At 46.3% G+C, this 26,998-nt stretch overlaps 5 protein-coding genes across 5 annotated transcripts; 2 read left to right on the top strand and 3 right to left on the bottom strand.

Annotated features, from left to right (window-relative positions):
• Positions 1-6,425: 6,425 nt before the first annotated feature.
• On the bottom strand, positions 6,426-7,498 carry LOC141021451 (uncharacterized). Its single transcript, XM_073497316.1, has 2 exons — positions 7,220-7,498; positions 6,426-7,129 (listed from the first exon to the last, which is right to left on the bottom strand). The coding sequence occupies exons 1-2, from the start codon at positions 7,339-7,341 to the stop codon at positions 6,829-6,831; spliced, it is 423 nt and encodes a 140-aa protein (XP_073353417.1). The 5' UTR covers positions 7,342-7,498; the 3' UTR covers positions 6,426-6,828.
• Positions 7,499-7,880: 382 nt separating this feature from the next.
• Positions 7,881-9,737, top strand: LOC109786521 (pollen allergen KBG 41-like). The gene has a single exon (XM_040386150.3). It carries the CDS (start codon positions 8,488-8,490, stop codon positions 9,292-9,294), a length of 807 nt encoding a protein of 268 aa, XP_040242084.1. The 5' UTR covers positions 7,881-8,487; the 3' UTR covers positions 9,295-9,737.
• A 6,427-nt stretch (positions 9,738-16,164) lies between these two features.
• LOC141021452 (uncharacterized) lies at positions 16,165-17,234 on the bottom strand. Its single transcript, XM_073497317.1, has 2 exons — positions 16,956-17,234; positions 16,165-16,865 (listed from the first exon to the last, which is right to left on the bottom strand). Exons 1-2 carry the CDS (start codon positions 17,075-17,077, stop codon positions 16,565-16,567), a joined length of 423 nt encoding a protein of 140 aa, XP_073353418.1. The 5' UTR covers positions 17,078-17,234; the 3' UTR covers positions 16,165-16,564.
• A 990-nt stretch (positions 17,235-18,224) lies between these two features.
• Positions 18,225-19,474, top strand: LOC141021453 (pollen allergen KBG 41-like). Its single transcript, XM_073497318.1, has one exon. The coding sequence runs from the start codon at positions 18,225-18,227 to the stop codon at positions 19,029-19,031; it is 807 nt and encodes a 268-aa protein (XP_073353419.1). The 3' UTR covers positions 19,032-19,474.
• A 6,400-nt stretch (positions 19,475-25,874) lies between these two features.
• Positions 25,875-26,944, bottom strand: LOC141021454 (uncharacterized). The gene is made up of 2 exons (XM_073497319.1): positions 26,666-26,944; positions 25,875-26,575 (listed from the first exon to the last, which is right to left on the bottom strand). The coding sequence occupies exons 1-2, from the start codon at positions 26,785-26,787 to the stop codon at positions 26,275-26,277; spliced, it is 423 nt and encodes a 140-aa protein (XP_073353420.1). The 5' UTR covers positions 26,788-26,944; the 3' UTR covers positions 25,875-26,274.
• Positions 26,945-26,998: the final 54 nt, after the last annotated feature.

The raw sequence follows: 26,998 nt of genomic DNA on the forward strand, positions 1-26,998 counted from the left end.
TTTGCTACCATTTGGAATGGTGCAGGTGAAAAGCAAGCAATGCTTTCGTAAGCAAGATAGTGTCAACGAAGATTGCGTGTGTGTCTCTAGGTGTGCGACAGACGCTTTTTCATACTGTCTGATTACCTCATATCATAAGTACTCCCTCTATTCACTCTTATAAGACCTTGAAGACATTTCAGACCATCTGCAAAACAATCCATTTTGAGTTGTCTGAAATGACTTACAATAGTGAATGGAGGGAGTACAACATATTACTACCGGCAGTGCTAGTAAGAAAAAATCCTAGAGATTTCAATCCTCCAAAAATTTCTTCGCAAATCCTTTGAATCAAAGAAGCCATAACCCTAGTTTTCTTCCTATACATGTTATTTGATTCGTAGAGATGCAACCATAATGATTTTTTCTTAGGATTCATCTGTACTAGACGCCAGCGGAAAATTTTCATCCACTCCAACCCCATGTGAAGATTCCTATATGCTCGATCAAACATCCATGCAATCCTGTAGTACCGAAGATGGCATGATATCTTATTTCCGTATTTTCCCTATTCCTATGTTTTAAAAATCCCGCGAATCAGAGAACCTTGGTGGCAACAATGCAAATTGGTTTTTGTACCCGAAATATTACAACAAGTAATTTGTGAGAATTTGAAACAAGAATAATACAAATCCAACTCCGATCCATATCCTCCAAAAATAGTCTTCAATCACTCTTTATCTAAGATAGCCACATATTAAAGAGGAGGTGTAGGGGGTTTTTAGCTTGATGTCATATGCAAACACAAAAAGGAACCAACATAGCGAACTTAAAGGTAAGGTCAAGCACACTTTTTTAGATAAAAGGCGTAAGGAGCGCCCGGCTTTAAATGAATAAAGCCAACAAGGCCAACGTTGTTCAATATAACAAACCAAGTAAAGAATAAACAAAGATTACATGCCATCTCAAAAGGCAAAGGATGTTAAAACAAACTAGAGCCGAAAGGATCGAACACCGAAGACATCAGGCGGTTGTTTTTGTTGACCTAGTGTACTTATTTAATCTTGTTTTGCACCACACCAGCCACCTCGACATCCTTCCTCTTTTCCAAAAGACTCCAATACCCAAAAAACAATGACCATTTGATGTAATCAACAAGTTGATTTAGAAATTTACCCGTCGCAGTCAGTTTATTGTGGCTTCCAAAGAGCCCAGGCTACAGCCGCGGAGGAATGCCATGCAATTCTTTGGTGATGACTGTTGTGGGGTGGCGTGGCACACGGTAGGGGGGGGGGGGGAGAGAAGGCGCTAGTGCCGACTAACATGCAAGAGTTGAGGGAGGAGGAGGGGAAGCGGTGGCAGTTTGACCGAGTGAGAAGAGTTGGGGCGAGGAGAGTTTTTTTAGGGTGGGTGAGGAGAGGGTTCCAGCATGGTCCCACCTATCTGAAGAGGCGGGTAGCTAGGCAGGCCCACATGGCTGCAGCACATCCAACAAAGAGGCTCCTAGATTGGAAAAGGGAATTTGGCGCTCATTGTGACAAAATGTTGGATAAATACATAAGGGTTACACATAAGCCAGCCCATGTGCAATTTTTCATTTGCTCATTTCTTTGGGCCTTTTTTCCTTCTTTTTTATTCTTTCTGTTATATTCATAGCCTTTTCCTTACGGGTTTTAATGGGTTTTTTACTTTCATTTTTATTCATACTTTTTTCTTCAAATCATCTTTTTTAATAAATCATAAATATTTTACAAAGATTTTTAAAAATCATCAATATTTAGTAAATTATGAATTTCGTTCTAAAATTGATGAACATTTTTAAACTTCGTGATCATTTTATATTCATGCACATTTTAAATTCATCGAGAATATTTTTAATTCGTGAATATTAAATATCATGAAAATTATTTAAAAATTGGTGAACAATCTACATTCATGAATATCTTTAAAATTTGGTGAACATTTTTTAAATGTGTCATATTAGCCCATCACGCATGAAGAAGGTCGCCGCTCAAGAGGTAAGTGAGAATTGGTTATGCGCAGGATGGTGCCTCCACCACCGTCAGGATGGCGACTTCCATGGGCCGGGGACGGCTGGGTTGGAAGGTGGTGGGCCGGAGCCGGCAGCCCAAGGGACTGGGCCGGCAGCCCCCGGGCCGAAGGCGGGAGCTGTCAGGTCGACCGTGATGAAGATGGACTCCGAGTCGGGAGAGGGCTTGATGGAGGGCTTGTGCAGATGCTCGAGGGAGACGCCAGTTGGAATGGCTTGTGATGAAGATGGACTCCGAGTCGGGAGAGGGCTTGATGGAGGGCTTGTGCAGATGCTCGAGGGAGACGCCAGTTGGAATGGCTTGCCGGGTGGAGCGGATCTTGGCGAGCATATCCGCAGCCTCGTTGTCGGCTCGAGGGATGTGGTGGAACTCACAACCCTCGAAGTTGCCGCACATCTGCTGGACCAAGAAGCGGTAGCTGGCCGTGTTGGCGTCCCTGGCATCCCGATTGCAAGAGACCTGCTGCACCACCTGGTCCAAGTTGCAACAAAGGATGTGTCGGATGCCGATCTCCTTGGCCAACCATCCCGTGGACGAGGGTTTCGTATTCCGCCACGTTGTTGGACGCGGGGAAGTGAATCTGCAGCGCATACTGCAGCCGGTCATTCTTGGGGGAATTTAGGACAATGTCGGCTCCCAAGCCAGAGGGCATCTTCAAGTCGTCGAAGTGCATCCGCCACTGTGTCGAGTCGGGAGGCGGCGGTAAGTACTGGGTTTCCTCCAGTCGACGAGGAAATCAGCCAGCGCCTGGGATTTGACAGCCGTGCGAGGCTCGTAGAAAATCGTGTGGGCAGCCAGCTCGACGGCCCACATGGTGACCCTGCCGGTGGCGTCCCGGCGGCCGATGATCTCTCCGAGAGGAGCCATGCTCACCACGGTGTTGAGTGCTCCTAGAAGTACTGCTTCAGCTTGTTGGGGGCCACATACACACCGTAGCATATCTTCTAGTAGTGGGGGTAGTTTTGCTTGAAGAGGGAGAGCACCTCGCTCAGATAGTATGGTAGTACACGGGTTGCTAGACCGGCTGCGCCTTGCCTCCTCCGGGCGCTCCACCACTAGCACCACGCTGACCACGCGGGTGGTGGCCGCTGTACATTAGCATGGGCTCCTTCTCGGCCCGCGCGGCCAGGACAGGTGCGGTGGAGAGCATGCGCTTGAGGTCACAGAAGGCTTCGTCCGCCTGCGGGGTCCCGTCAAATGCGGTCGTCTTCTTCATCAGCTGGTACAGGGGCAAAGCCCTCTCGCCCAACCGGCTGAGAGAGGCCATGCAGTCGGTGAACTTCTGGGCTTCGCGCAGTCAAGCTGGCTTGCGCACGCGCTCGATCGCCTTAATCTTCTCGGGGTTGGCCTCGATGCCACGCTCTGAGACAAGGAAACCAAGGAGCTGGCCAGGTGGCACGCCGAACACGTACTTCTCCGGGTTCAGGTTGATCTGGTACTCGCGCAGGTTGTCGAACGTCTCCTTGAGGTTGTCTAGGAGGGTGAGGTGATGCACTAGGGGAAAAAAGGGCTAGCCACAAATTTAGTTGGTGGCGCCTCATTTTCAATTCACGTCATCACTATTTTTTTAATAGCGATGGCGTTGGCATATTTGGTACGTCACCACTATATCATTACTGGTGGCATGTCACTAAAAATCTACGCCATTGCTTTTTTTTGCGGGGTAAAAATCTACGCCATTGCTATTTGGATCCAACAGCCTACCGGGTCGCAAGTTAGTGATGACGTGTAACTTTTTGTCTAAGAGCAAATATGTTGCTATGGATGGTTGATTACAACTTGGAGGACCAATTTTTTTCTCTTCTGAAACACAAGATCAGTTTCTTATTGATTGTATTTGGCTGTATATCTCACTGGTGTTAAGGAGCACTATAGCTCTGGTCACCCAAGACATATGTGATTCTTTGTAAACCAATCGCAACTATAAACTATTTTTTTCCATTTTATTTTGTTTTTCTTAAATGTTGTGCAATTGGATCACTTCATGTATAATTGAACTTTCCATCTCCATTATGCTACAAGTGCAGACCCTCTACTAGTCATTTTTTTTGCTAGATATGTGTTGTTATGCTACAGAAAGGAAAAGCGACTTGGCTATGTGTTGGGGATTTATTTATTCCCAACCTTGCATAATACTCCCACCATAAAGAAATTTTTTTTTTGTGTATTGTTTACTGCGTTACGCTTATATATATATATATATATATATATATATATATATATATATATATATATATATATATATATATATATATATATATATATATATATATATTTTACGGAGGGAGAATGTGTGTGGGAAATCATGGATTCCCTTATGTGTGTATATCTGTTTCCGACATAGGAGTGTTGGACCATTCATTATTTCCTGGATCTCCAAGAGAATCACATATGTGGGGCTGTTTCTTTTGTGAACCTAAGGACCAGCTTCTTTTGGCTGTTGGTGGTGCTGTTTCTTGTAGCCAAGCCAAGCCAAGCCATCGTGCGCCTGTTTCTTGTGTGAACCATTAATAAGCTAGCCAAGCCATGCATCGTGGGGCTGTTTCTTGTGTGAACCAAAATTCCAAGAATAGCTTGCATCGTCTATCTATCTATCTATAGAAAGGACCGGACCGGACCAGTCGACCTCAGTCTCCTCCATGTTCCTTTGCTCTAGTGAGCGAGCGAAACCTTTTTGCCCAAACCAGTTGAGCAATCCATGACTGACGCGGCCGTGTGACGTGCCAAGCATCCATCTTCATACCCCTGACTCGTATCAATGGCATGTGCTTTGTGCGCTCCATTTGATCTTAATTTGCCATCGTGGTCTTGCCCTCTTCACTGCTGGCCAATGCAGTGCACATGCATGGCGCTGGTATGATCCAGTCGAGAAGCGCAAGGACACTGACACCACCCACGGCCATCTTCGGTCCGCTGCTGGCTATTTCCTTGTGTTTTGCCCATCAGTTCATCCCGATCTTGTCTGCAGCCTCCGATCCCTGCCCTAGAGAACCTCGTCGACATACGCCGGCCTAGCCCTTTGATCTTCGAACCCCAAGTTTAATCTTGGATCTTGTTTTCTTTCAGTAGATTAGATGGGTTAGTTGGTTTTTTGATTAGATTATAGATTAATTACACTCATCTTTTGCTCGTTAGTTATACCATAATGAGATATATTCTCTTTGTGTTCCCATCGAGAATGATGAGGGTGTAAAAATCCTTGTTCCCAAATAGTTCCGGTTGAATCGAAACATGGATGTATGTTCTTGCCAAGGTCTGTGTTGCTCCCTTTTAGTTTTCGCACTTGCCCTACCGATGTTTTTCCTTAAACTGGAAACTACAACTTAAATTGATAGGTGCCGCAGCATCTGTGTTTTCTAGTCATAGAACCTGTCCAAACATTGCAAGTTGCTTAACATGTTGGAATTATCTTAACCGCTTATTGACTGAAATCAGTTCCTTTTTAGGGCATCTCCAAAAAGAACACTCAAACCGCCCGCATACAGTCGGATCGTCTTCTTTAGGGTATTTTCAAAGCGGACTCTCAAACCGTCCGCATACGTCTGGATCGTGCGGTCCGCCAGACGTGTTATAACATCCTACACTAGCATGTATCGATCAGCCGAGCGGTCCGAACGTACTTTTTCCGGACAGCAGACATGTAGGACTCCGACTCCCAGCCCATCAAAAATCTCTCCCAGACACCACGCCTCCATCCTTCCATTTTCTCACATTGCCTTTTTGTCTCTTGCCTTTGTCATCACTCCACCACCATTGCACACCCCTGTTGGTACTCGACGAGTCCGTCACCTCCAGCTGTACACCCGGGATCCAAGCCGATTCTTCTCTATTGTTGGGACGAGCCTTTCCTCCGACCACCACTCGGGTACCATCCGCTCCTACGCTGCTCACCATGCGCAGCAAGTGTCCGTTGAATTGGCCGAGCTAATTGTTTTGTCCCTTCTTCTTCTTTAAAGCAATGGATTCGGATACAGAGTACATATATGAGCATTATGTCGAGTCATGATATCTTGTGGGAGGTGAAGGCCTTCACCACACTTAAAAAGTTTGTTAAAAGACATCAACGAATCTGGCATCGAGCAACTCATGAGCAACCGAAGGAAAATCTGATCGAGCATTCATGGGCGGTTAAAGAGGGCAATAATATTTGAGTGTAATATTTGAACTTATTTAAGTACAACTACCGCTATATTTGAACATTTGAAATATAAGTCTTATGCTCCTACTCCCTCCGCTCCTAAATATAAGTATTTGTAGTGATTGCATATATATATATATATATATATATATATATATATATATATATATATATATATATATATATATATATATATATATAGACATTATTTTAAAATGTAGATTCACTCATTTTGCTCCGTGTGTAGTCCGCATTGGAATCTTAAAAAATACTTATATTTAGGGACGGAGTGAGTATTTAGGAACAAAGGGAGTACGGAGTATATATCAATTAATGCGCTACAGTACAAGTTGAGAATGGAATAAAAGCACGCAGCAATCAATCAATCAATCCCGTGCTTATACAACCAACCATTCTTTTGTTCTCCATTTCCAGCTTCCTTTTGATGAGATCAGTACAAGGAAGGCTCAATGCTTCTCACTCTATTTTCTTTTTCCAGCGAAATCATCATCAATCATCAAAACAAAAATCCGAGAAATATGGCACAACCATACCATATTACTAGTACCATATACTAAATCACACACACAAACCCCTTTATTGTCGGCAAGCAAGCAGTTGATCATGGTGCAGCTGATGGGATGAAAATCCTGACAACGATCACTGTGGGTTGCAAATGAGGGCTCTGCCTTGGAAGCACGCGATGAAGACGGGAGGGATGTACCCCGTGATGCTGTTGTAGCAGGTCCAGGCGCTATCTCCAAGGCATCGCAGCAGCTGCTTGCTGATCTCTAGGCCGATGCAGTGCTCCTTGTTGGGCTCCTCCTTATCCTTGGCCAAGCATTCCCTGCCGGCGGCGAGGACGAAGCATGGCGTGAAGGTAGCCTCGTTGGTGACGGCATTCTCGGCGAAGCACCCGAGTGCGACGTTGGCGACGCAGGCCAGGTCTTCGTTGGACGTGCTTTATGCGACACACAGATTATCCTGTGTCAGTACTTATTTTCACGTGCCCTCTCTGAAATGAATGAATTGTAGAAAAGCAGGTACTGACCTTATGCCGACACACAGATTGTCCTGCGTCAGCAGCGCCGGCGCCGGCGCCGGTGTGGTGGAGCCGCCTGCTCCGCATATGAGCAGCACTAGGACAATGAGGGACTGCTTGATGATGGCCATCGGGCTTTGGTTTGTTTGGTTGGTTGAAGAGACTCACTTCCGCATCAGATGAGATGCGTAGATTTATACGAGCTGGGCAGGAGGCAGAGCGTAAAGTTTTAAATTTTCGTGATTGCGACACAAGCCCCAGCTAACAGTAAACAGAATCTCATAGCTAAGATTTCGGCGAAAGGGACACTAGAATAAGCAAGCACAAGGAGGACTTACTAGTTGCGCGCGAGCGTTCCGAGCATTGCTCGGTTTCCGACCGGAAAGCAGGTAACTCAACTTTCCTTATTTTTTTGACGGGGTCTCAACCTTCCTTTTAAGCAGATCTGTGTGACAGAAAAATTAAGGGACGCACCTAAAATCAGTTTTGGTGGCGAGATGAGGAGGATAATAAAAAGATGGATTGGCTCGCATGGTGGACACTTTGCTTCCCTAAAAGTGAGGGAGGTAAGGGCTTTAGAGATTTACATTTTTTTTAGCCTTCCAATGCTTGCCAAGCAATGTTCGAGATTGATACCTAATCCTGATTTGTTCTGCGCAAGAATTTTAAATGCCAAGTACCACCTTAACTATGATCTGCTACAATCTACCCCTAAGAAAGGTTCACCCTTCACGTGGCCACAATATCATGTTTTGTCTTTCATCCTTCAAGCGTGGATATATTTGGAGGATTGGTACAGGGGGAGAGGATCCTATAAAGTTCGGATTGGAAGGTTATTACGCCGAAAATGTTACATCCACGGGCTCCTACGAAGAGAATACTACATAAACTTACTAACTAACTAACTATGCCCCCCGATTTTCATGGGGTGGGCCCCTCCCTTCCCTTAACTCCAATCACATCTTCCAACGTTATTGATTTTTTATTACTCTTATTACCCATCCCACGAGGTTAAACGGTAGTTAGCGATCTAATCAATGCTACTATTATTGGTTTGTGGCACGAAGAGCTCACGAGTTTAATGAGTTTGGCCAAAAAAAGGAGAGGAGAGGAGAGGAGGAGATTGCTAATTTGGGCGCGGTAATCTCTCCTGGCCTCTCAACGCGCGGGTCGATGTATATATAGAGCTAATTAAGCTCCTTCAACCTCACACCGCACCACAATCTCTCCTCCTACGTAGTGTGCAAACCAACCAACGCAAGACAAGAGAAGCAGCAATGGCGGTGCAGCAGTGTACGGTGGCGCTCTTGGTGGCCGTCGCCCTCGTGGCGGGGCCAGCCATCTCGTACGCTGCCGAAGCTAGCTACGCCCCAGCCGGGCCACAGCCCAAGGCCATGACCGAGGAGCAGAAGCTAATTGAGAAGGCCAACAACGCCTTCAAGGCGGCCGTGGCGGCCGCAGCCGCAGCCCCTCCAATGGACAAGGGCAAGATATTCGCGAAGACCTTCACGCAGATCTTTGGCAGCTGGTCTCTTGAGGGGGTCACCGACACGTCCAGCACCAAAGCCATTTTCAACTCCAGGGTCGGCTTCACTCTGGCGTGGGCCTCACAGAAAGCCCAGGGTGCTACCCCAGAGGCCAAGTACGAATCCTTCGTGGCCATGTTCGGCAAGTCCCTTCGCATCATCACCGGCATCCTCGAGGTCCAAGCCGGCGAGGAAGTCAAGGGGCCGATCCCTGCTAGCGAGCTCAAGGCCATCGACCAGATCGACGCCGCCTTCAGCACTGCAGCCACCGCCGCCGAAGCTGCCCCCAAAAAGGACATGTCCACCGTCTTCGACTCCGCCTTCAGCAAGGCCATCAAGGAGACCACGGGCGGTGCATACGAGGGCTACAAGTTTGTCCCCGCCGTCGAGTCCGCCGTCAAGAAAAGCTACGCCACGTTTCTTCCCAGGAATCCCCACGACAAGCGCACGCTCATTGAGTCCTTCCTGAGCGACACCATCGTCTCCATGGCCGCCGTCGTCGCCCCCGCCCCTGCCACTCCCACCGCCACCGCCGCTGCCGGTGGCTACAAAGTCTGAGCTCACCGCATATACTGCACGTAGATATGCATATGCGTACGTGTGTATGTGACTGTGGCAGCCGGCGAGTTTGATCGACAATCAAAATCAATTATTGGTTTTTGTTTCATGCACCGGCGATCGATGACCTCTTAGTTAAGTACTCTCTCCGTTCGGAATTACTCGTCTAAGAAATGAATGTATCCAGATGTATTTTAGTTGTAGATACATTCATTTTTGTGACAAGTAATTCTGAACGGAGGGAGTACATGATAAGCATGGCCATCAGCTAGCATATTCCATTCATTTTCGTATATTACATTCTTGGCCATTCAGTTTTCACCAGCTATTGGAACACTAAATTGTAACCAACCATGCATGTAGAAGATGTCATAATACACATACTTTCTACTTACTGTATTTATATCTCTAAGCTGAGCTGCTTGATTTGTATTCTCTGACAACCTCATGCGTGCTCAAACTGATTCAGTTTAAAACAAGCAGCAGTCGGTTTTATATATATTGCTTTGCTACCATTTGGAATGGTGCAGGTGAAAAGCAAGCAATGCTTTCGTAAGCAAGATAGTGTCAACGAAGATTGCGTGTGTGTCTCTAGGTGTGCGACAGACGCTTTTTCATACTGTCTGATTACCTCATATCATAAGTACTCCCTCTATTCACTCTTATAAGACCTTGAAGACATTTCAGACCATCTGCAAAACAATCCATTTTGAGTTGTCTGAAATGACTTACAATAGTGAATGGAGGGAGTACAACATATTACTACCGGCAGTGCTAGTAAGAAAAAATCCTAGAGATTTCAATCCTCCAAAAATTTCTTCGCAAATCCTTTGAATCAAAGAAGCCATAACCCTAGTTTTCTTCCTATACATGTTATTTGATTCGTAGAGATGCAACCATAATGATTTTTTCTTAGGATTCATCTGTACTAGACGCCAGCGGAAAATTTTCATCCACTCCAACCCCATGTGAAGATTCCTATATGCTCGATCAAACATCCATGCAATCCTGTAGTACCGAAGATGGCATGATATCTTATTTCCGTATTTTCCCTATTCCTATGTTTTAAAAATCCCGCGAATCAGAGAACCTTGGTGGCAACAATGCAAATTGGTTTTTGTACCCGAAATATTACAACAAGTAATTTGTGAGAATTTGAAACAAGAATAATACAAATCCAACTCCGATCCATATCCTCCAAAAATAGTCTTCAATCACTCTTTATCTAAGATAGCCACATATTAAAGAGGAGGTGTAGGGGGTTTTTAGCTTGATGTCATATGCAAACACAAAAAGGAACCAACATAGCGAACTTAAAGGTAAGGTCAAGCACACTTTTTTAGATAAAAGGCGTAAGGAGCGCCCGGCTTTAAATGAATAAAGCCAACAAGGCCAACGTTGTTCAATATAACAAACCAAGTAAAGAATAAACAAAGATTACATGCCATCTCAAAAGGCAAAGGATGTTAAAACAAACTAGAGCCGAAAGGATCGAACACCGAAGACATCAGGCGGTTGTTTTTGTTGACCTAGTGTACTTATTTAATCTTGTTTTGCACCACACCAGCCACCTCGACATCCTTCCTCTTTTCCAAAAGACTCCAATACCCAAAAAACAATGACCATTTGATGTAATCAACAAGTTGATTTAGAAATTTACCCGTCGCAGTCAGTTTATTGTGGCTTCCAAAGAGCCCAGGCTACAGCCGCGGAGGAATGCCATGCAATTCTTTGGTGATGACTGTTGTGGGGTGGCGTGGCACACGGTAGGGGGGGGGAGAGAAGGCGCTAGTGCCGACTAACATGCAAGAGTTGAGGGAGGAGGAGGGGAAGCGGTGGCAGTTTGACCGAGTGAGAAGAGTTGGGGCGAGGAGAGTTTTTTTAGGGTGGGTGAGGAGAGGGTTCCAGCATGGTCCCACCTATCTGAAGAGGCGGGTAGCTAGGCAGGCCCACATGGCTGTAGCACATCCAACAAAGAGGCTCCTAGATTGGAAAAGGGAATTTGGCGCTCATTGTGACAAAATGTTGGATAAATACATAAGGGTTACACATAAGCCAGCCCATGTGCAATTTTTCATTTGCTCATTTCTTTGGGCCTTTTTTCCTTCTTTTTTATTCTTTCTGTTATATTCATAGCCTTTTCCTTACGGGTTTTAATGGGTTTTTTACTTTCATTTTTATTCATACTTTTTTCTTCAAATCATCTTTTTTAATAAATCATAAATATTTTACAAAGATTTTTAAAAATCATCAATATTTAGTAAATTATGAATTTCGTTCTAAAATTGATGAACATTTTTAAACTTCGTGATCATTTTATATTCATGCACATTTTAAATTCATCGAGAATATTTTTAATTCGTGAATATTAAATATCATGAAAATTATTTAAAAATTGGTGAACAATCTACATTCATGAATATCTTTAAAATTTGGTGAACATTTTTTAAATGTGTCATATTAGCCCATCACGCATGAAGAAGGTCGCCGCTCAAGAGGTAAGTGAGAATTGGTTATGCGCAGGATGGTGCCTCCACCACCGTCAGGATGGCGACTTCCATGGGCCGGGGACGGCTGGGTTGGAAGGTGGTGGGCCGGAGCCGGCAGCCCAAGGGACTGGGCCGGCAGCCCCCGGGCCGAAGGCGGGAGCTGTTAGGTCGACCGTGATGAAGATGGACTCCGAGTCGGGAGAGGGCTTGATGGAGGGCTTGTGCAGATGCTCGAGGGAGACGCCAGTTGGAATGGCTTGTGATGAAGATGGACTCCGAGTCGGGAGAGGGCTTGATGGAGGGCTTGTGCAGATGCTCGAGGGAGACGCCAGTTGGAATGGCTTGCCGGGTGGAGCGGATCTTGGCGAGCATATCCGCAGCCTCGTTGTCGGCTCGAGGGATGTGGTGGAACTCACAACCCTCGAAGTTGCCGCACATCTGCTGGACCAAGAAGCGGTAGCTGGCCGTGTTGGCGTCCCTGGCATCCCGATTGCAAGAGACCTGCTGCACCACCTGGTCCAAGTTGCAACAAAGGATGTGTCGGATGCCGATCTCCTTGGCCAACCATCCCGTGGACGAGGGTTTCGTATTCCGCCACGTTGTTGGACGCGGGGAAGTGAATCTGCAGCGCATACTGCAGCCGGTCATTCTTGGGGGAATTTAGGACAATGTCGGCTCCCAAGCCAGAGGGCATCTTCAAGTCGTCGAAGTGCATCCGCCACTGTGTCGAGTCGGGAGGCGGCGGTAAGTACTGGGTTTCCTCCAGTCGACGAGGAAATCAGCCAGCGCCTGGGATTTGACAGCCGTGCGAGGCTCGTAGAAAATCGTGTGGGCAGCCAGCTCGACGGCCCACATGGTGACCCTGCCGGTGGCGTCCCGGCGGCCGATGATCTCTCCGAGAGGAGCCATGCTCACCACGGTGTTGAGTGCTCCTAGAAGTACTGCTTCAGCTTGTTGGGGGTCACATACACACCGTAGCATATCTTCTAGTAGTGGGGGTAGTTTTGCTTGGAGAGGGAGAGCACCTCGCTCAGATAGTATGATAGTACACGGGTTGCTAGACCGGCTGCGCCTTGCCTCCTCCGGGCGCTCCACCACTAGCACCACGCTGACCACGCGGGTGGTGGCCGCAATGTACATTAGCATGGGCTCCTTCTCAGCCCGCGCGGCCAGGACAGGTGCGGTGGAGAGCATGCGCTTGAGGTCACAGAAGGCTTCGTCCGCCTGCGGGGTCCAGTCAAATGCGGTCGTCTTCTTCATCAGCTGGTATAGGGGCAAAGCCCTCTCGCCCAACCGGCTGAGAGAGGCCATGCAGTCGGTGAACTTCTGGGCTTCACGCAGTCAAGCTGGCTTGCGCACGCGCTCGATCGCCTTAATCTTCTCGGGGTTGGCCTCGATGCCACGCTCTGAGACAAGGAAACCAAGGAGCTGGCCAGGTGGCACGCCGAACACGTACTTCTCCGGGTTCAGGTTGATCTGGTACTCGCGCAGGTTGTCGAACGTCTCCTTGAGGTTGTCTAGGAGGGTGAGGTGATGCACTAGGGGAAAAAAGGGCTAGCCACAAATTTAGTTGGTGGCGCCTCATTTTCAATCCACGTCATCACTATTTTTTTAATAGTGGTGGCGTTGGCATATTTGGTACGTCACCACTATATCATTACTGGTGGCATGTCACTAAAAAGCTACGCCATTGCTTTTTTTTTGCGGGGTAAAAATCTACGCCATTGCTATTTGGATCCAACAGCCTACCGGGTCGCAAGTTAGTGATGACGTGTAACTTTTTGTCTAAGAGCAAATATGTTGCTATGGATGGTTGATTACAACTTGGAGGACCAATTTTTTTCTCTTCTGAAACACAAGATCAGTTTCTTATTGATTGTATTTGGCTGTATATCTCACTGGTGTTAAGGAGCACTATAGCTCTGGTCACCCAAGACATATGTGATTCTTTGTAAACCAATCGCAACTATAAACTATTTTTTTCCATTTTATTTTGTTTTTCTTAAATGTTGTGCAATTGGATCACTTCATGTATAATTGAACTTTCCATCTCCATTATGCTACAAGTGCAGACCCTCTACTAGTCATTTTTTTTGCTAGATATGTGTTGTTATGCTACAGAAAGGAAAAGCGACTTGGCTATGTGTTGGGGATTTATTTATTCCCAACCTTGCATAATACTCCCACCATAAAGAAATTTTTTTTTATTGTATTGTTTACTGCGTTACGCTTATATATATATATATATATATATATATATATATATATATATATATATTTTACGGAGGGAGAATGTGTGTGGGAAATCATGGATTCCCTTATGTGTGTATATCTGTTTCCGACATAGGAGTGTTGGACCATTCCTTATTTCCTGGATCTCCAAGAGAATCACATATGTGGGGCTGTTTCTTTTGTGAACCTAAGGACCAGCTTCTTTTGGCTGTTGGTGGTGCTGTTTCTTGTAGCCAAGCCAAGCCAAGCCATCGTGCGCCTGTTTCTTGTGTAAACCATTAATAAGCTAGCCAAGCCATGCATCGTGGGGCTGTTTCTTGTGTGAACCAAAATTCCAAGAATAGCTTGCATCGTCTATCTATCTATCTATAGAAAGGACCGGACCGGACCGGTCGACCTCAGTCTCCTCCATGTTCCTTTGCTCTAGTGAGCGAGCGAAACCTTTTTGCCCAAACCAGTTGAGCAATCCATGACTGACGCGGCCGTGTGACGTGCCAAGCATCCATCTTCATACCCCTGACTCGTATCAATGGCATGTGCTTTGTGCGCTCCATTTGATCTTAATTTGCCATCGTGGTCTTGCCCTCTTCACTGCTGGCCAATGCAGTGCACATGCATGGCGCTGGTATGATCCAGTCGAGAAGCGCAAGGACACTGACACCACCCACGGCCATCTTCGGTCCGCTGCTGGCTATTTCCTTGTGTTTTGCCCATCAGTTCATCCCGATCTTGTCTGCAGCCTCCGATCCCTGCCCTAGAGAACCTCGTCGACATACGCCGGCCTAGCCCTTTGATCTTCGAACCCCAAGTTTAATCTTGGATCTTGTTTTCTTTCAGTAGATTAGATGGGTTAGTTGGTTTTTTGATTAGATTATAGATTAATTACACTCATCTTTTGCTCGTTAGTTATACCATAATGAGATATATTCTCTTTGTGTTCCCATCGAGAATGATGAGGGTGTAAAAATCCTTGTTCCCAAATAGTTCCGGTTGAATCGAAACATGGATGTATGTTCTTGCCAAGGTCTGTGTTGCTCCCTTTTAGTTTTCGCACTTGCCCTACCGATGTTTTTCCTTAAACTGGAAACTACAACTTAAATTGATAGGTGCCGCAGCATCTGTGTTTTCTAGTCATAGAACCTGTCCAAACATTGCAAGTTGCTTAACATGTTGGAATTATCTTAACCGCTTATTGACTGAAATCAGTTCCTTTTTAGGGCATCTCCAAAAAGAACACTCAAACCGCCCGCATACAGTCGGATCGTCTTCTTTAGGGTATTTTCAAAGCGGACTCTCAAACCGTCCGCATACGTCTGGATCGTGCGGTCCGCCAGACGTGTTATAACATCCTACACTAGCATGTATCGATCAGCCGAGCGGTCCGGACGTACTTTTTCCGGACAGCAGACATGTAGGACTCCGACTCCCAGCCCATCAAAAATCTCTCCCAGACACCACGCCTCCATCCTTCCATTTTCTCACATTGCCTTTTTGTCTCTTGCCTTTGTCATCACTCCACCACCATTGCACACCCCTGTTGGTACTCGACGAGTCCGTCACCTCCAGCTGTACACCCGGGATCCAAGCCGATTCTTCTCTATTGTTGGGACGAGCCTTTCCTCCGACCACCACTCGGGTACCATCCGCTCCTACGCTGCTCACCATGCGCAGCAAGTGTCCGTTGAATTGGCCGAGCTAATTGTTTTGTCCCTTCTTCTTCTTTAAAGCAATGGATTCGGATACAGAGTACATATATGAGCATTATGTCGAGTCATGATATCTTGTGGGAGGTGAAGGCCTTCACCACACTTAAAAAGTTTGTTAAAAGACATCAACGAATCTGGCATCGAGCAACTCATGAGCAACCGAAGGAAAATCTGATCGAGCATTCATGGGCGGTTAAAGAGGGCAATAATATTTGAGTGTAATATTTGAACTTATTTAAGTACAACTACCGCTATATTTGAACATTTGAAATATAAGTCTTATGCTCCTACTCCCTCCGCTCCTAAATATAAGTATTTGTAGTGATTGCATATATATATATATATATATATATATATATATATATATATATATATATATATATAGACATTATTTTAAAATGTAGATTCACTCATTTTGCTCCGTGTGTAGTCCGCATTGGAATCTTAAAAAATACTTATATTTAGGGACGGAGTGAGTATTTAGGAACAAAGGGAGTACGGAGTATATATCAATTAATGCGCTACAGTACAAGTTGAGAATGGAATAAAAGCACGCAGCAATCAATCAATCAATCCCGTGCTTATACAACCAACCATTCTTTTGTTCTCCATTTCCAGCTTCCTTTTGATGAGATCAGTACAAGGAAGGCTCAATGCTTCTCACTCTATTTTCTTTTTCCAGCGAAATCATCATCAATCATCAAAACAAAAATCCGAGAAATATGGCACAACCATACCATATTACTAGTACCATATACTAAATCACACACACAAACCCCTTTATTGTCGGCAAGCAAGCAGTTGATCATGGTGCAGCTGATGGGATGAAAATCCTGACAACGATCACTGTGGGTTGCAAATGAGGGCTCTGCCTTGGAAGCACGCGATGAAGACGGGAGGGATGTACCCCGTGATGCTGTTGTAGCAGGTCCAGGCGCTATCTCCAAGGCATCGCAGCAGCTGCTTGCTGATCTCTAGGCCGATGCAGTGCTCCTTGTTGGGCTCCTCCTTATCCTTGGCCAAGCATTCCCTGCCGGCGGCGAGGACGAAGCATGGCGTGAAGGTAGCCTCGTTGGTGACGGCATTCTCGGCGAAGCACCCGAGTGCGACGTTGGCGACGCAGGCCAGGTCTTCGTTGGACGTGCTTTATGCGACACACAGATTATCCTGTGTCAGTACTTATTTTCACGTGCCCTCTCTGAAATGAATGAATTGTAGAAAAGCAGGTACTGACCTTATGCCGACACACAGATTGTCCTGCGTCAGCAGCGCCGGCGCCGGCGCCGGTGTGGTGGAGCCGCCTGCTCCGCATATGAGCAGCACTAGGACAATGAGGGACTGCTTGATGATGGCCATCGGGCTTTGGTTTGTTTGGTTGGTTGAAGAGACTCACTTCCGCATCAGATGAGATGCGTAGATTTATACGAGCTGGGCAGGAGGCAGAGCGTAAAGTTTTAAATTTTCGTGATTGCGACACAAGCCCCAGCTAACAGTAAACAGAATCTCATAGCTAAGATTTCGGCGAAAGGGACACTAGAATAAGCAAGCACAAGGAGGACTTACTAGTTGCGCGCGAGCGTTCCGAGCATTGCTCGGTTTCCGACCGGAAAGCAGGTAACTCAACTTTCCTTATTTTTTTGACGGGGTCTCAACCTTCCTTTTAAGCAGATCTGTGTGACAGAAAAATTAAGGGACGCACCTAAAATCAGTTTTGGTGGCGAGATGAGGAGGATAATAAAAAGATGGATTGGCTCGCATGGTGGACACTTTGCTTCCCTAAAAGTGAGGGAGGTAAGGGCTTTAGAGATTTACATTTTTTTTAGCCTTCCAATGCTTGCCAAGCAATGTTCGAGATTGATACCTAATCCTGATTTGTTCTGCGCAAGAATTTTAAATGCCAAGTACCACCTTAACTATGATCTGCTACAATCTACCCCTAAGAAAGGTTCACCCTTCACGTGGCCACAATATCATGTTTTGTCTTTCATCCTTCAAGCGTGGATATATTTGGAGGATTGGTACAGGGGGAGAGGATCCTATAAAGTTCGGATTGGAAGGTTATTACGCCGAAAATGTTACATCCACGGGCTCCTACGAAGAGAATACTACATAAACTTACTAACTAACTAACTATGCCCCCCGATTTTCATGGGGTGGGCCCCTCCCTTCCCTTTAACTCCAATCACATCTTCCAACGTTATTGATTTTTTATTACTCTTATTACCCATCCCACGAGGTTAAACGGTAGTTAGCGATCTAATCAATGCTACTATTATTGGTTTGTGGCACGAAGAGCTCACGAGTTTAATGAGTTTGGCCAAAAAAAGGAGAGGAGAGGAGAGGAGGAGATTGCTAATTTGGGCGCGGTAATCTCTCCTGGCCTCTCAACGCGCGGGTCGATGTATATATAGAGCTAATTAAGCTCCTTCAACCTCACACCGCACCACAATCTCTCCTCCTACGTAGTGTGCAAACCAACCAACGCAAGACAAGAGAAGCAGCAATGGCGGTGCAGCAGTGTACGGTGGCGCTCTTGGTGGCCGTCGCCCTCGTGGCGGGGCCAGCCATCTCGTACGCTGCCGAAGCTAGCTACGTCCCAGCCGGGCCACAGCCCAAGGCCATGACCGAGGAGCAGAAGCTAATTGAGAAGGCCAACAACGCCTTCAAGGCGGCCGTGGCGGCCGCAGCCGCAGCCCCTCCAATGGACAAGGGCAAGATATTCGCGAAGACCTTCACGCAGATCTTTGGCAGCTGGTCTCTTGAGGGGGTCACCGACACGTCCAGCACCAAAGCCATTTTCAACTCCAGGGTCGGCTTCACTCTGGCGTGGGCCTCACAGAAAGCCCAGGGTGCTACCCCAGAGGCCAAGTACGAATCCTTCGTGGCCATGTTCGGCAAGTCCCTTCGCATCATCACCGGCATCCTCGAGGTCCAAGCCGGCGAGGAAGTCAAGGGGCCGATCCCTGCTAGCGAGCTCAAGGCCATCGACCAGATCGACGCCGCCTTCAGCACTGCAGCCACCGCCGCCGAAGCTGCCCCCAAAAAGGACATGTCCACCGTCTTCGACTCCGCCTTCAGCAAGGCCATCAAGGAGACCACGGGCGGTGCATACGAGGGCTACAAGTTTGTCCCCGCCGTCGAGTCCGCCGTCAAGAAAAGCTACGCCACGTTTCTTCCCAGGAATCCCCACGACAAGCGCACGCTCATTGAGTCCTTCCTGAGCGACACCATCGTCTCCATGGCCGCCGTCGTCGCCCCCGCCCCTGCCACTCCCACCGCCACCGCCGCTGCCGGTGGCTACAAAGTCTGAGCTCACCGCATATACTGCACGTAGATATGCATATGCGTACGTGTGTATGTGACTCTGGCAGCCGGCGAGTTTGATCGACAATCAAAATCAATTATTGGTTTTTGTTTCATGCACCGGCGATCGATGACCTCTTAGTTAAGTACTCTCTCCGTTCGGAATTACTCGTCTAAGAAATGAATGTATCCAGATGTATTTTAGTTGTAGATACATTCATTTTTGTGACAAGTAATTCTGAACGGAGGGAGTACATGATAAGCATGGCCATCAGCTAGCATATTCCATTCATTTTCGTATATTACATTCTTGGCCATTCAGTTTTCACCAGCTATTGGAACACTAAATTGTAACCAACCATGCATGTAGAAGATGTCATAATACACATACTTTCTACTTACTGTATTTATATCTCTAAGCTGAGCTGCTTGATTTGTATTCTCTGACAACCTCATGCGTGCTCAAACTGATTCAGTTTAAAACAAGCAGCAGTCGGTTTTATATATATTGCTTTGCTACCATTTGGAATGGTGCAGGTGAAAAGCAAGCAATGCTTTCGTAAGCAAGATAGTGTCAACGAAGATTGCGTGTGTGTCTCTAGGTGTGCGACAGACGCTTTTTCATACTGTCTGATTACCTCATATCATAAGTACACCCTCTATTCACTCTTATAAGACCTTGAAGACATTTCAGACCATCTGCAAAACAATCCATTTTGAGTTGTCTGAAATGACTTACAATAGTGAATGGAGGGAGTACAACATATTACTACCGGCAGTGCTAGTAAGAAAAAAATCCTAGAGATTTCAATCCTCCAAAATTTCTTCGCAAATCCTTTGAATCAAAGAAGCCATAACCCTTGTTTTCTTCCTATACATGTTATTTGATTCGTAGAGATGCAACCATAATGATTTTTTCTTAGGATTCATCTGTACTAGACGCCAGCGGAAAATTTTCATCCACTCCAACCCCATGTGAAGATTCCTATATGCTCGATCAAACATCCATGCAATCCTGTAGTACCGAAGATGGCATGATATCTTATTTCCGTATTTTCCCTATTCCTATGTTTTAAAAATCCCGCGAATCAGAGAACCTTGGTGGCAACAATGCAAATTGGTTTTTGTACCCGAAATATTACAACAAGTAATTTGTGAGAATTTGAAACAAGAATAATACAAATCCAACTCCGATCCATATCCTCCAAAAATAGTCTTCAATCACTCTTTATCTAAGATAGCCACATATTAAAGAGGAGGTGTTGGGGGTTTTTAGCTTGATGTCATATGCAAACACAAAAAGGAACCAACATAGCGAACTTAAAGGTAAGGTCAAGCACACTTTTTTAGATAAAAGGCGTAAGGAGCGCCCGGCTTTAAATGAATAAAGCCAACAAGGCCAACGTTGTTCAATATAACAAACCAAGTAAAGAATAAACAAAGATTACATGCCATCTCAAAAGGCAAAGGATGTTAAAACAAACTAGAGCCGAAAGGATCGAACACCGAAGACATCAGGCGGTTGTTTTTGTTGACCTAGTGTACTTATTTAATCTTGTTTTGCACCACACCAGCCACCTCGACATCCTTCCTCTTTTCCAAAAGACTCCAATACCCAAAAAACAATGACCATTTGATGTAATCAACAAGTTGATTTAGAAATTTACCCGTCGCAGTCAGTTTATTGTGGCTTCCAAAGAGCCCAGGCTACAGCCGCGGAGGAATGCCATGCAATTCTTTGGTGATGACTGTTGTGGGGTGGCGTGGCACACGGTAGGGGGGGGGGGAGAGAAGGCGCTAGTGCCGACTAACATGCAAGAGTTGAGGGAGGAGGAGGGGAAGCGGTGGCAGTTTGACCGAGTGAGAAGAGTTGGGGCGAGGAGAGTTTTTTTAGGGTGGGTGAGGAGAGGGTTCCAGCATGGTCCCACCTATCTGAAGAGGCGGGTAGCTAGGCAGGCCCACATGGCTGTAGCACATCCAACAAAGAGGCTCCTAGATTGGAAAAGGGAATTTGGCGCTCATTGTGACAAAATGTTGGATAAATACATAAGGGTTACACATAAGCCAGCCCATGTGCAATTTTTCATTTGCTCATTTCTTTGGGCCTTTTTTCCTTCTTTTTTATTCTTTCTGTTATATTCACAGCCTTTTCCTTACGGGTTTTAATGGGTTTTTTTTACTTTCATTTTTATTCATACTTTTTTCTTCAAATCATCTTTTTTAATAAATCATAAATATTTTACAAAGATTTTTAAAAATCATCAATATTTAGTAAATTATGAATTTCGTTCTAAAATTGATGAACATTTTTAAACTTCGTGATCATTTTATATTCATGCACATTTTAAATTCATCGAGAATATTTTTAATTCGTGAATATTAAATATCATGAAAATTATTTAAAAATTGGTGAACAATCTACATTCATGAATATCTTTAAAATTTGGTGAACATTTTTTAAATGTGTCATATTAGCCCATCACGCATGAAGAAGGTCGCCGCTCAAGAGGTAAGTGAGAATTGGTTATGCGCAGGATGGTGCCTCCACCACCGTCAGGATGGCGACTTCCATGGGCCGGGGACGGCTGGGTTGGAAGGTGGTGGGCCGGAGCCGGCAGCCCAAGGGACTGGGCCGGCAGCCCCCGGGCCGAAGGCGGGAGCTGTCAGGTCGACCGTGATGAAGATGGACTCCGAGTCGGGAGAGGGCTTGATGGAGGGCTTGTGCAGATGCTCGAGGGAGACGCCAGTTGGAATGGCTTGTGATGAAGATGGACTCCGAGTCGGGAGAGGGCTTGATGGAGGGCTTGTGCAGATGCTCGAGGGAGACGCCAGTTGGAATGGCTTGCCGGGTGGAGCGGATCTTGGCGAGCATATCCGCAGCCTTGTTGTCGGCTCGAGGGATGTGGTGGAACTCACAACCCTCGAAGTTGCCGCACATCTGCTGGACCAAGAAGCGGTAGCTGGCCGTGTTGGCGTCCCTGGCATCCCGATTGCAAGAGACCTGCTGCACCACCTGGTCCAAGTTGCAACAAAGGATGTGTCGGATGCCGATCTCCTTGGCCAACCATCCCGTGGACGAGGGTTTCGTATTCCGCCACGTTGTTGGACGCGGGGAAGTGAATCTGCAGCGCATACTGCAGCCGGTCATTCTTGGGGGAATTTAGGACAATGTCGGCTCCCAAGCCAGAGTGCATCTTCAAGTCGTCGAAGTGCATCCGCCACTGTGTCGAGTCGGGAGGCGGCGGTAAGTACTGGGTTTCCTCCAGTCGACGAGGAAATCAGCCAGCGCCTGGGATTTGACAGCCGTGCGAGGCTCGTAGAAAATCGTGTGGGCAGCCAGCTCGACGGCCCACATGGTGACCCTGCCGGTGGCGTCCCGGCGGCCGATGATCTCTCCGAGAGGAGCCATGCTCACCACGGTGTTGAGTGCTCCTAGAAGTACTGCTTCAGCTTGTTGGGGGCCACATACACACCGTAGCATATCTTCTAGTAGTGGGGGTAGTTTTGCTTGGAGAGGGAGAGCACCTCGCTCAGATAGTATGATAGTACACGGGTTGCTAGACCGGCTGCGCCTTGCCTCCTCCGGGCGCTCCACCACTAGCACCACGCTGACCACGCGGGTGGTGGCCGCAATGTACATTAGCATGGGCTCCTTCTCAGCCCGCGCGGCCAGGACAGGTGCGGTGGAGAGCATGCGCTTGAGGTCACAGAAGGCTTCGTCCGCCTGCGGGGTCCAGTCAAATGCGGTCGTCTTCTTCATCAGCTGGTATAGGGGCAAAGCCCTCTCGCCCAACCGGCTGAGAGAGGCCATGCAGTCGGTGAACTTCTGGGCTTCACGCAGTCAAGCTGGCTTGCGCACGCGCTCGATCGCCTTAATCTTCTCGGGGTTGGCCTCGATGCCACGCTCTGAGACAAGGAAACCAAGGAGCTGGCCAGGTGGCACGCCGAACACGTACTTCTCCGGGTTCAGGTTGATCTGGTACTCGCGCAGGTTGTCGAACGTCTCCTTGAGGTTGTCTAGGAGGGTGAGGTGATGCACTAGGGGAAAAAAGGGCTAGCCACAAATTTAGTTGGTGGCGCCTCATTTTCAATCCACGTCATCACTATTTTTTTAATAGTGGTGGCGTTGGCATATTTGGTACGTCACCACTATATCATTACTGGTGGCATGTCACTAAAAAGCTACGCCATTGCTTTTTTTTTGCGGGGTAAAAATCTACGCCATTGCTATTTGGATCCAACAGCCTACCGGGTCGCAAGTTAGTGATGACGTGTAACTTTTTGTCTAAGAGCAAATATGTTGCTATGGATGGTTGATTACAACTTGGAGGACCAATTTTTTTCTCTTCTGAAACACAGGATCAGTTTCTTATTGATTGTATTTGGCTGTATATCTCACTGGTGTTAAGGAGCACTATAGCTCTGGTCACCCAAGACATATGTGATTCTTTGTAAACCAATCGCAACTATAAACTATTTTTTCCATTTTATTTTGTTTTTCTTAAATGTTGTGCAATTGGATCACTTCATGTATAATTGAACTTTCCATCTCCATTATGCTACAAGTGCAGACCCTCTACTAGTCATTTTTTTTGCTAGATATGTGTTGTTATGCTACAGAAAGGAAAAGCGACTTGGCTATGTGTTGGGGATTTATTTATTCCCAACCTTGCATAATACTCCCACCATAAAGAAATTTATTTTTTGTGTATTGTTTACTGCGTTACGCTTATATATATATATATATATTTTATTTTTTATTTTTTACGGAGGGAGAATGTGTGTGGGAAATCATGGATTCCCTTATGTGTGTATATCTGTTTCCGACATAGGAGTGTTGGACCATTCATTATTTCCTGGATCTCCAAGAGAATCACATATGTGGGGCTGTTTCTTTTGTGAACCTAAGGACCAGCTTCTTTTGGCTGTTGGTGGTGCTGTTTCTTGTAGCCAAGCCAAGCCAAGCCATCGTGCGCCTGTTTCTTGTGTGAACCATTAATAAGCTAGCCAAGCCATGCATCGTGGGGCTGTTTCTTGTGTGAACCAAAATTCCAAGAATAGCTTGCATCGTCTATCTATCTATCTATAGAAAGGACCGGACCGGACCGGTCGACCTCAGTCTCCTCCATGTTCCTTTGCTCTAGTGAGCGAGCGAAACCTTTTTGCCCAAACCAGTTGAGCAATCCATGACTGACGCGGCCGTGTGACGTGCCAAGCATCCATCTTCATACCCCTGACTCGTATCAATGGCATGTGCTTTGTGCGCTCCATTTGATCTTAATTTGCCATCGTGGTCTTGCCCTCTTCACTGCTGGCCAATGCAGTGCACATGCATGGCGCTGGTATGATCCAGTCGAGAAGCGCAAGGACACTGACACCACCCACGGCCATCTTGGGTCCGCTGCTGGCTATTTCCTTGTGTTTTGCCCATCAGTTCATCCCGATCTTGTCTGCAGCCTCCGATCCCTGCCCTAGAGAACCTCGTCGACATACGCCGGCCTAGCCCTTTGATCTTCGAACCCCAAGTTTAATCTTGGATCTTGTTTTCTTTCAGTAGATTAGATGGGTTAGTTGGTTTTTTGATTAGATTATAGATTAATTACACTCATCTTTTGCTCGTTAGTTATACCATAATGAGATATATTCTCTTTGTGTTCCCATCGAGAATGATGAGGGTGTAAAAATCCTTGTTCCCAAATAGTTCCGGTTGAATCGAAACATGGATGTATGTTCTTGCCAAGGTCTGTGTTGCTCCCTTTTAGTTTTTGCACTTGCCCTACCGATGTTTTTCCTTAAACTGGAAACTACAACTTAACTTGATAGGTGCCGCAGCATCTGTGTTTTCTAGTCATAGAACCTGTCCAAACATTACAAGTTGCTTAACATGTTGGAATTATCTTAACCGCTTATTGACTGAAATCAGTTCCTTTTTAGGGCATCTCCAAAAAGAACACTCAAACCGCCCGCATACAGTCGGATCGTCTTCTTTAGGGTATTTTCAAAGCGGACTCTCAAACCGTCCGCATACGTCTGGATCGTGCGGTCCGCCAGACGTGTTATAACATCCTACACGAGCATGTATCGATCAGCCGAGCGGTCCGGACGTACTTTTTCCGGACAGTAGACATGTAGGACTCCGACTCCCAGCCCATCAAAAATCTCTCCCAGACACCACGCCTCCATCCTTCCATTTTCTCACGTTGCCTTTTTGTCTCTTGCCTTTGTCATCACTCCACCACCATTGCACACCCCTGTTGGTACTCGACGAGTCCGTCACCTCCAGCTGTACACCCGGGATCCAAGCCGATTCTTCTCTATTGTTGGGACGAGCCTTTCCTCCGACCACCACTCGGGTACCATCCGCTCCTACGCTGCTCACCATGCGCAGCAAGTGTCCGTTGAATTGGCCGAGCTAATTGTTTTGTCCCTTCTTCTTCTTTAAAGCAATGGATTCGGATACAGAGTACATATATGAGCATTATGTCGAGTCATGATATCTTGTGGGAGGTGAAGGCCTTCACCACACTTAAAAAGTTTGTTAAAAGACATCAACGAATCTGGCATCGAGCAACTCATGAGCAACCGAAGGAAAATCTGATCGAGCATTCATGGGCGGTTAAAGAGGGCAATAATATTTGAGTGTAATATTTGAACTTATTTAAGTACAACTACCGCTATATTTGAACATTTGAAATATAAGTCTTATGCTCCTACTCCCTCCGCTCCTAAATATAAGTATTTGTAGTGATTGCATATATATATATATATATATATATATATATATATATATAGACATTATTTTAAAATGTAGATTCACTCATTTTGCTCCGTGTGTAGTCCGCATTGGAATCTTAAAAAATACTTATATTTAGGGACGGAGTGAGTATTTAGGAACAAAGGGAGTACGGAGTATATATCAATTAATGCGCTACAGTACAAGTTGAGAATGGAATAAAAGCACGCAGCAATCAATCAATCAATCCCGTGCTTATACAACCAACCATTCTTTTGTTCTCCATTTCCAGCTTCCTTTTGATGAGATCAGTACAAGGAAGGCTCAATGCTTCTCACTCTATTTTCTTTTTCCAGCGAAATCATCATCAATCATCAAAACAAAAATCCGAGAAATATGGCACAACCATACCATATTACTAGTACCATATACTAAATCACACACACAAACCCCTTTATTGTCGGCAAGCAAGCAGTTGATCATGGTGCAGCTGATGGGATGAAAATCCTGACAACGATCACTGTGGGTTGCAAATGAGGGCTCTGCCTTGGAAGCACGCGATGAAGACGGGAGGGATGTACCCCGTGATGCTGTTGTAGCAGGTCCAGGCGCTATCTCCAAGGCATCGCAGCAGCTGCTTGCTGATCTCTAGGCCGATGCAGTGCTCCTTGTTGGGCTCCTCCTTATCCTTGGCCAAGCATTCCCTGCCGGCGGCGAGGACGAAGCATGGCGTGAAGGTAGCCTCGTTGGTGACGGCATTCTCGGCGAAGCACCCGAGTGCGACGTTGGCGACGCAGGCCAGGTCTTCGTTGGACGTGCTTTATGCGACACACAGATTATCCTGTGTCAGTACTTATTTTCACGTGCCCTCTCTGAAATGAATGAATTGTAGAAAAGCAGGTACTGACCTTATGCCGACACACAGATTGTCCTGCGTCAGCAGCGCCGGCGCCGGCGCCGGTGTGGTGGAGCCGCCTGCTCCGCATATGAGCAGCACTAGGACAATGAGGGACTGCTTGATGATGGCCATCGGGCTTTGGTTTGTTTGGTTGGTTGAAGAGACTCACTTCCGCATCAGATGAGATGCGTAGATTTATACGAGCTGGGCAGGAGGCAGAGCGTAAAGTTTTAAATTTTCGTGATTGCGACACAAGCCCCAGCTAACAGTAAACAGAATCTCATAGCTAAGATTTCGGCGAAAGGGACACTAGAATAAGCAAGCACAAGGAGGACTTACTAGT

The sequence above is a fragment of the Aegilops tauschii genome, chromosome 4 (assembly GCF_002575655.3).
Source record: "Aegilops tauschii subsp. strangulata cultivar AL8/78 chromosome 4, Aet v6.0, whole genome shotgun sequence".
Classification (NCBI taxonomy): Eukaryota; Viridiplantae; Streptophyta; class Magnoliopsida; order Poales; family Poaceae; genus Aegilops; species Aegilops tauschii.

Excerpts from the sequence above, each read along its gene's own strand:
- LOC141021452 (XM_073497317.1), bottom strand. The coding sequence starts at position 17,077 with ATGGCCATCATCAAGCAGTCCCTCATTGTCCTAGTGCTGCTCATATGC. Across the intron at positions 16,866-16,955 it reads AATCTGTGTGTCGGCATAAG|CACGTCCAACGAAGACCTGG; the intron begins GTCAGTACCTGC and ends TGTCGCATAAAG.
- LOC141021454 (XM_073497319.1), bottom strand. The coding sequence starts at position 26,787 with ATGGCCATCATCAAGCAGTCCCTCATTGTCCTAGTGCTGCTCATATGC. Across the intron at positions 26,576-26,665 it reads AATCTGTGTGTCGGCATAAG|CACGTCCAACGAAGACCTGG; the intron begins GTCAGTACCTGC and ends TGTCGCATAAAG.
- LOC109786521 (XM_040386150.3), top strand. The coding sequence starts at position 8,488 with ATGGCGGTGCAGCAGTGTACGGTGGCGCTCTTGGTGGCCGTCGCCCTC.
- LOC141021451 (XM_073497316.1), bottom strand. The coding sequence starts at position 7,341 with ATGGCCATCATCAAGCAGTCCCTCATTGTCCTAGTGCTGCTCATATGC. Across the intron at positions 7,130-7,219 it reads AATCTGTGTGTCGGCATAAG|CACGTCCAACGAAGACCTGG; the intron begins GTCAGTACCTGC and ends TGTCGCATAAAG.
- LOC141021453 (XM_073497318.1), top strand. The coding sequence starts at position 18,225 with ATGGCGGTGCAGCAGTGTACGGTGGCGCTCTTGGTGGCCGTCGCCCTC.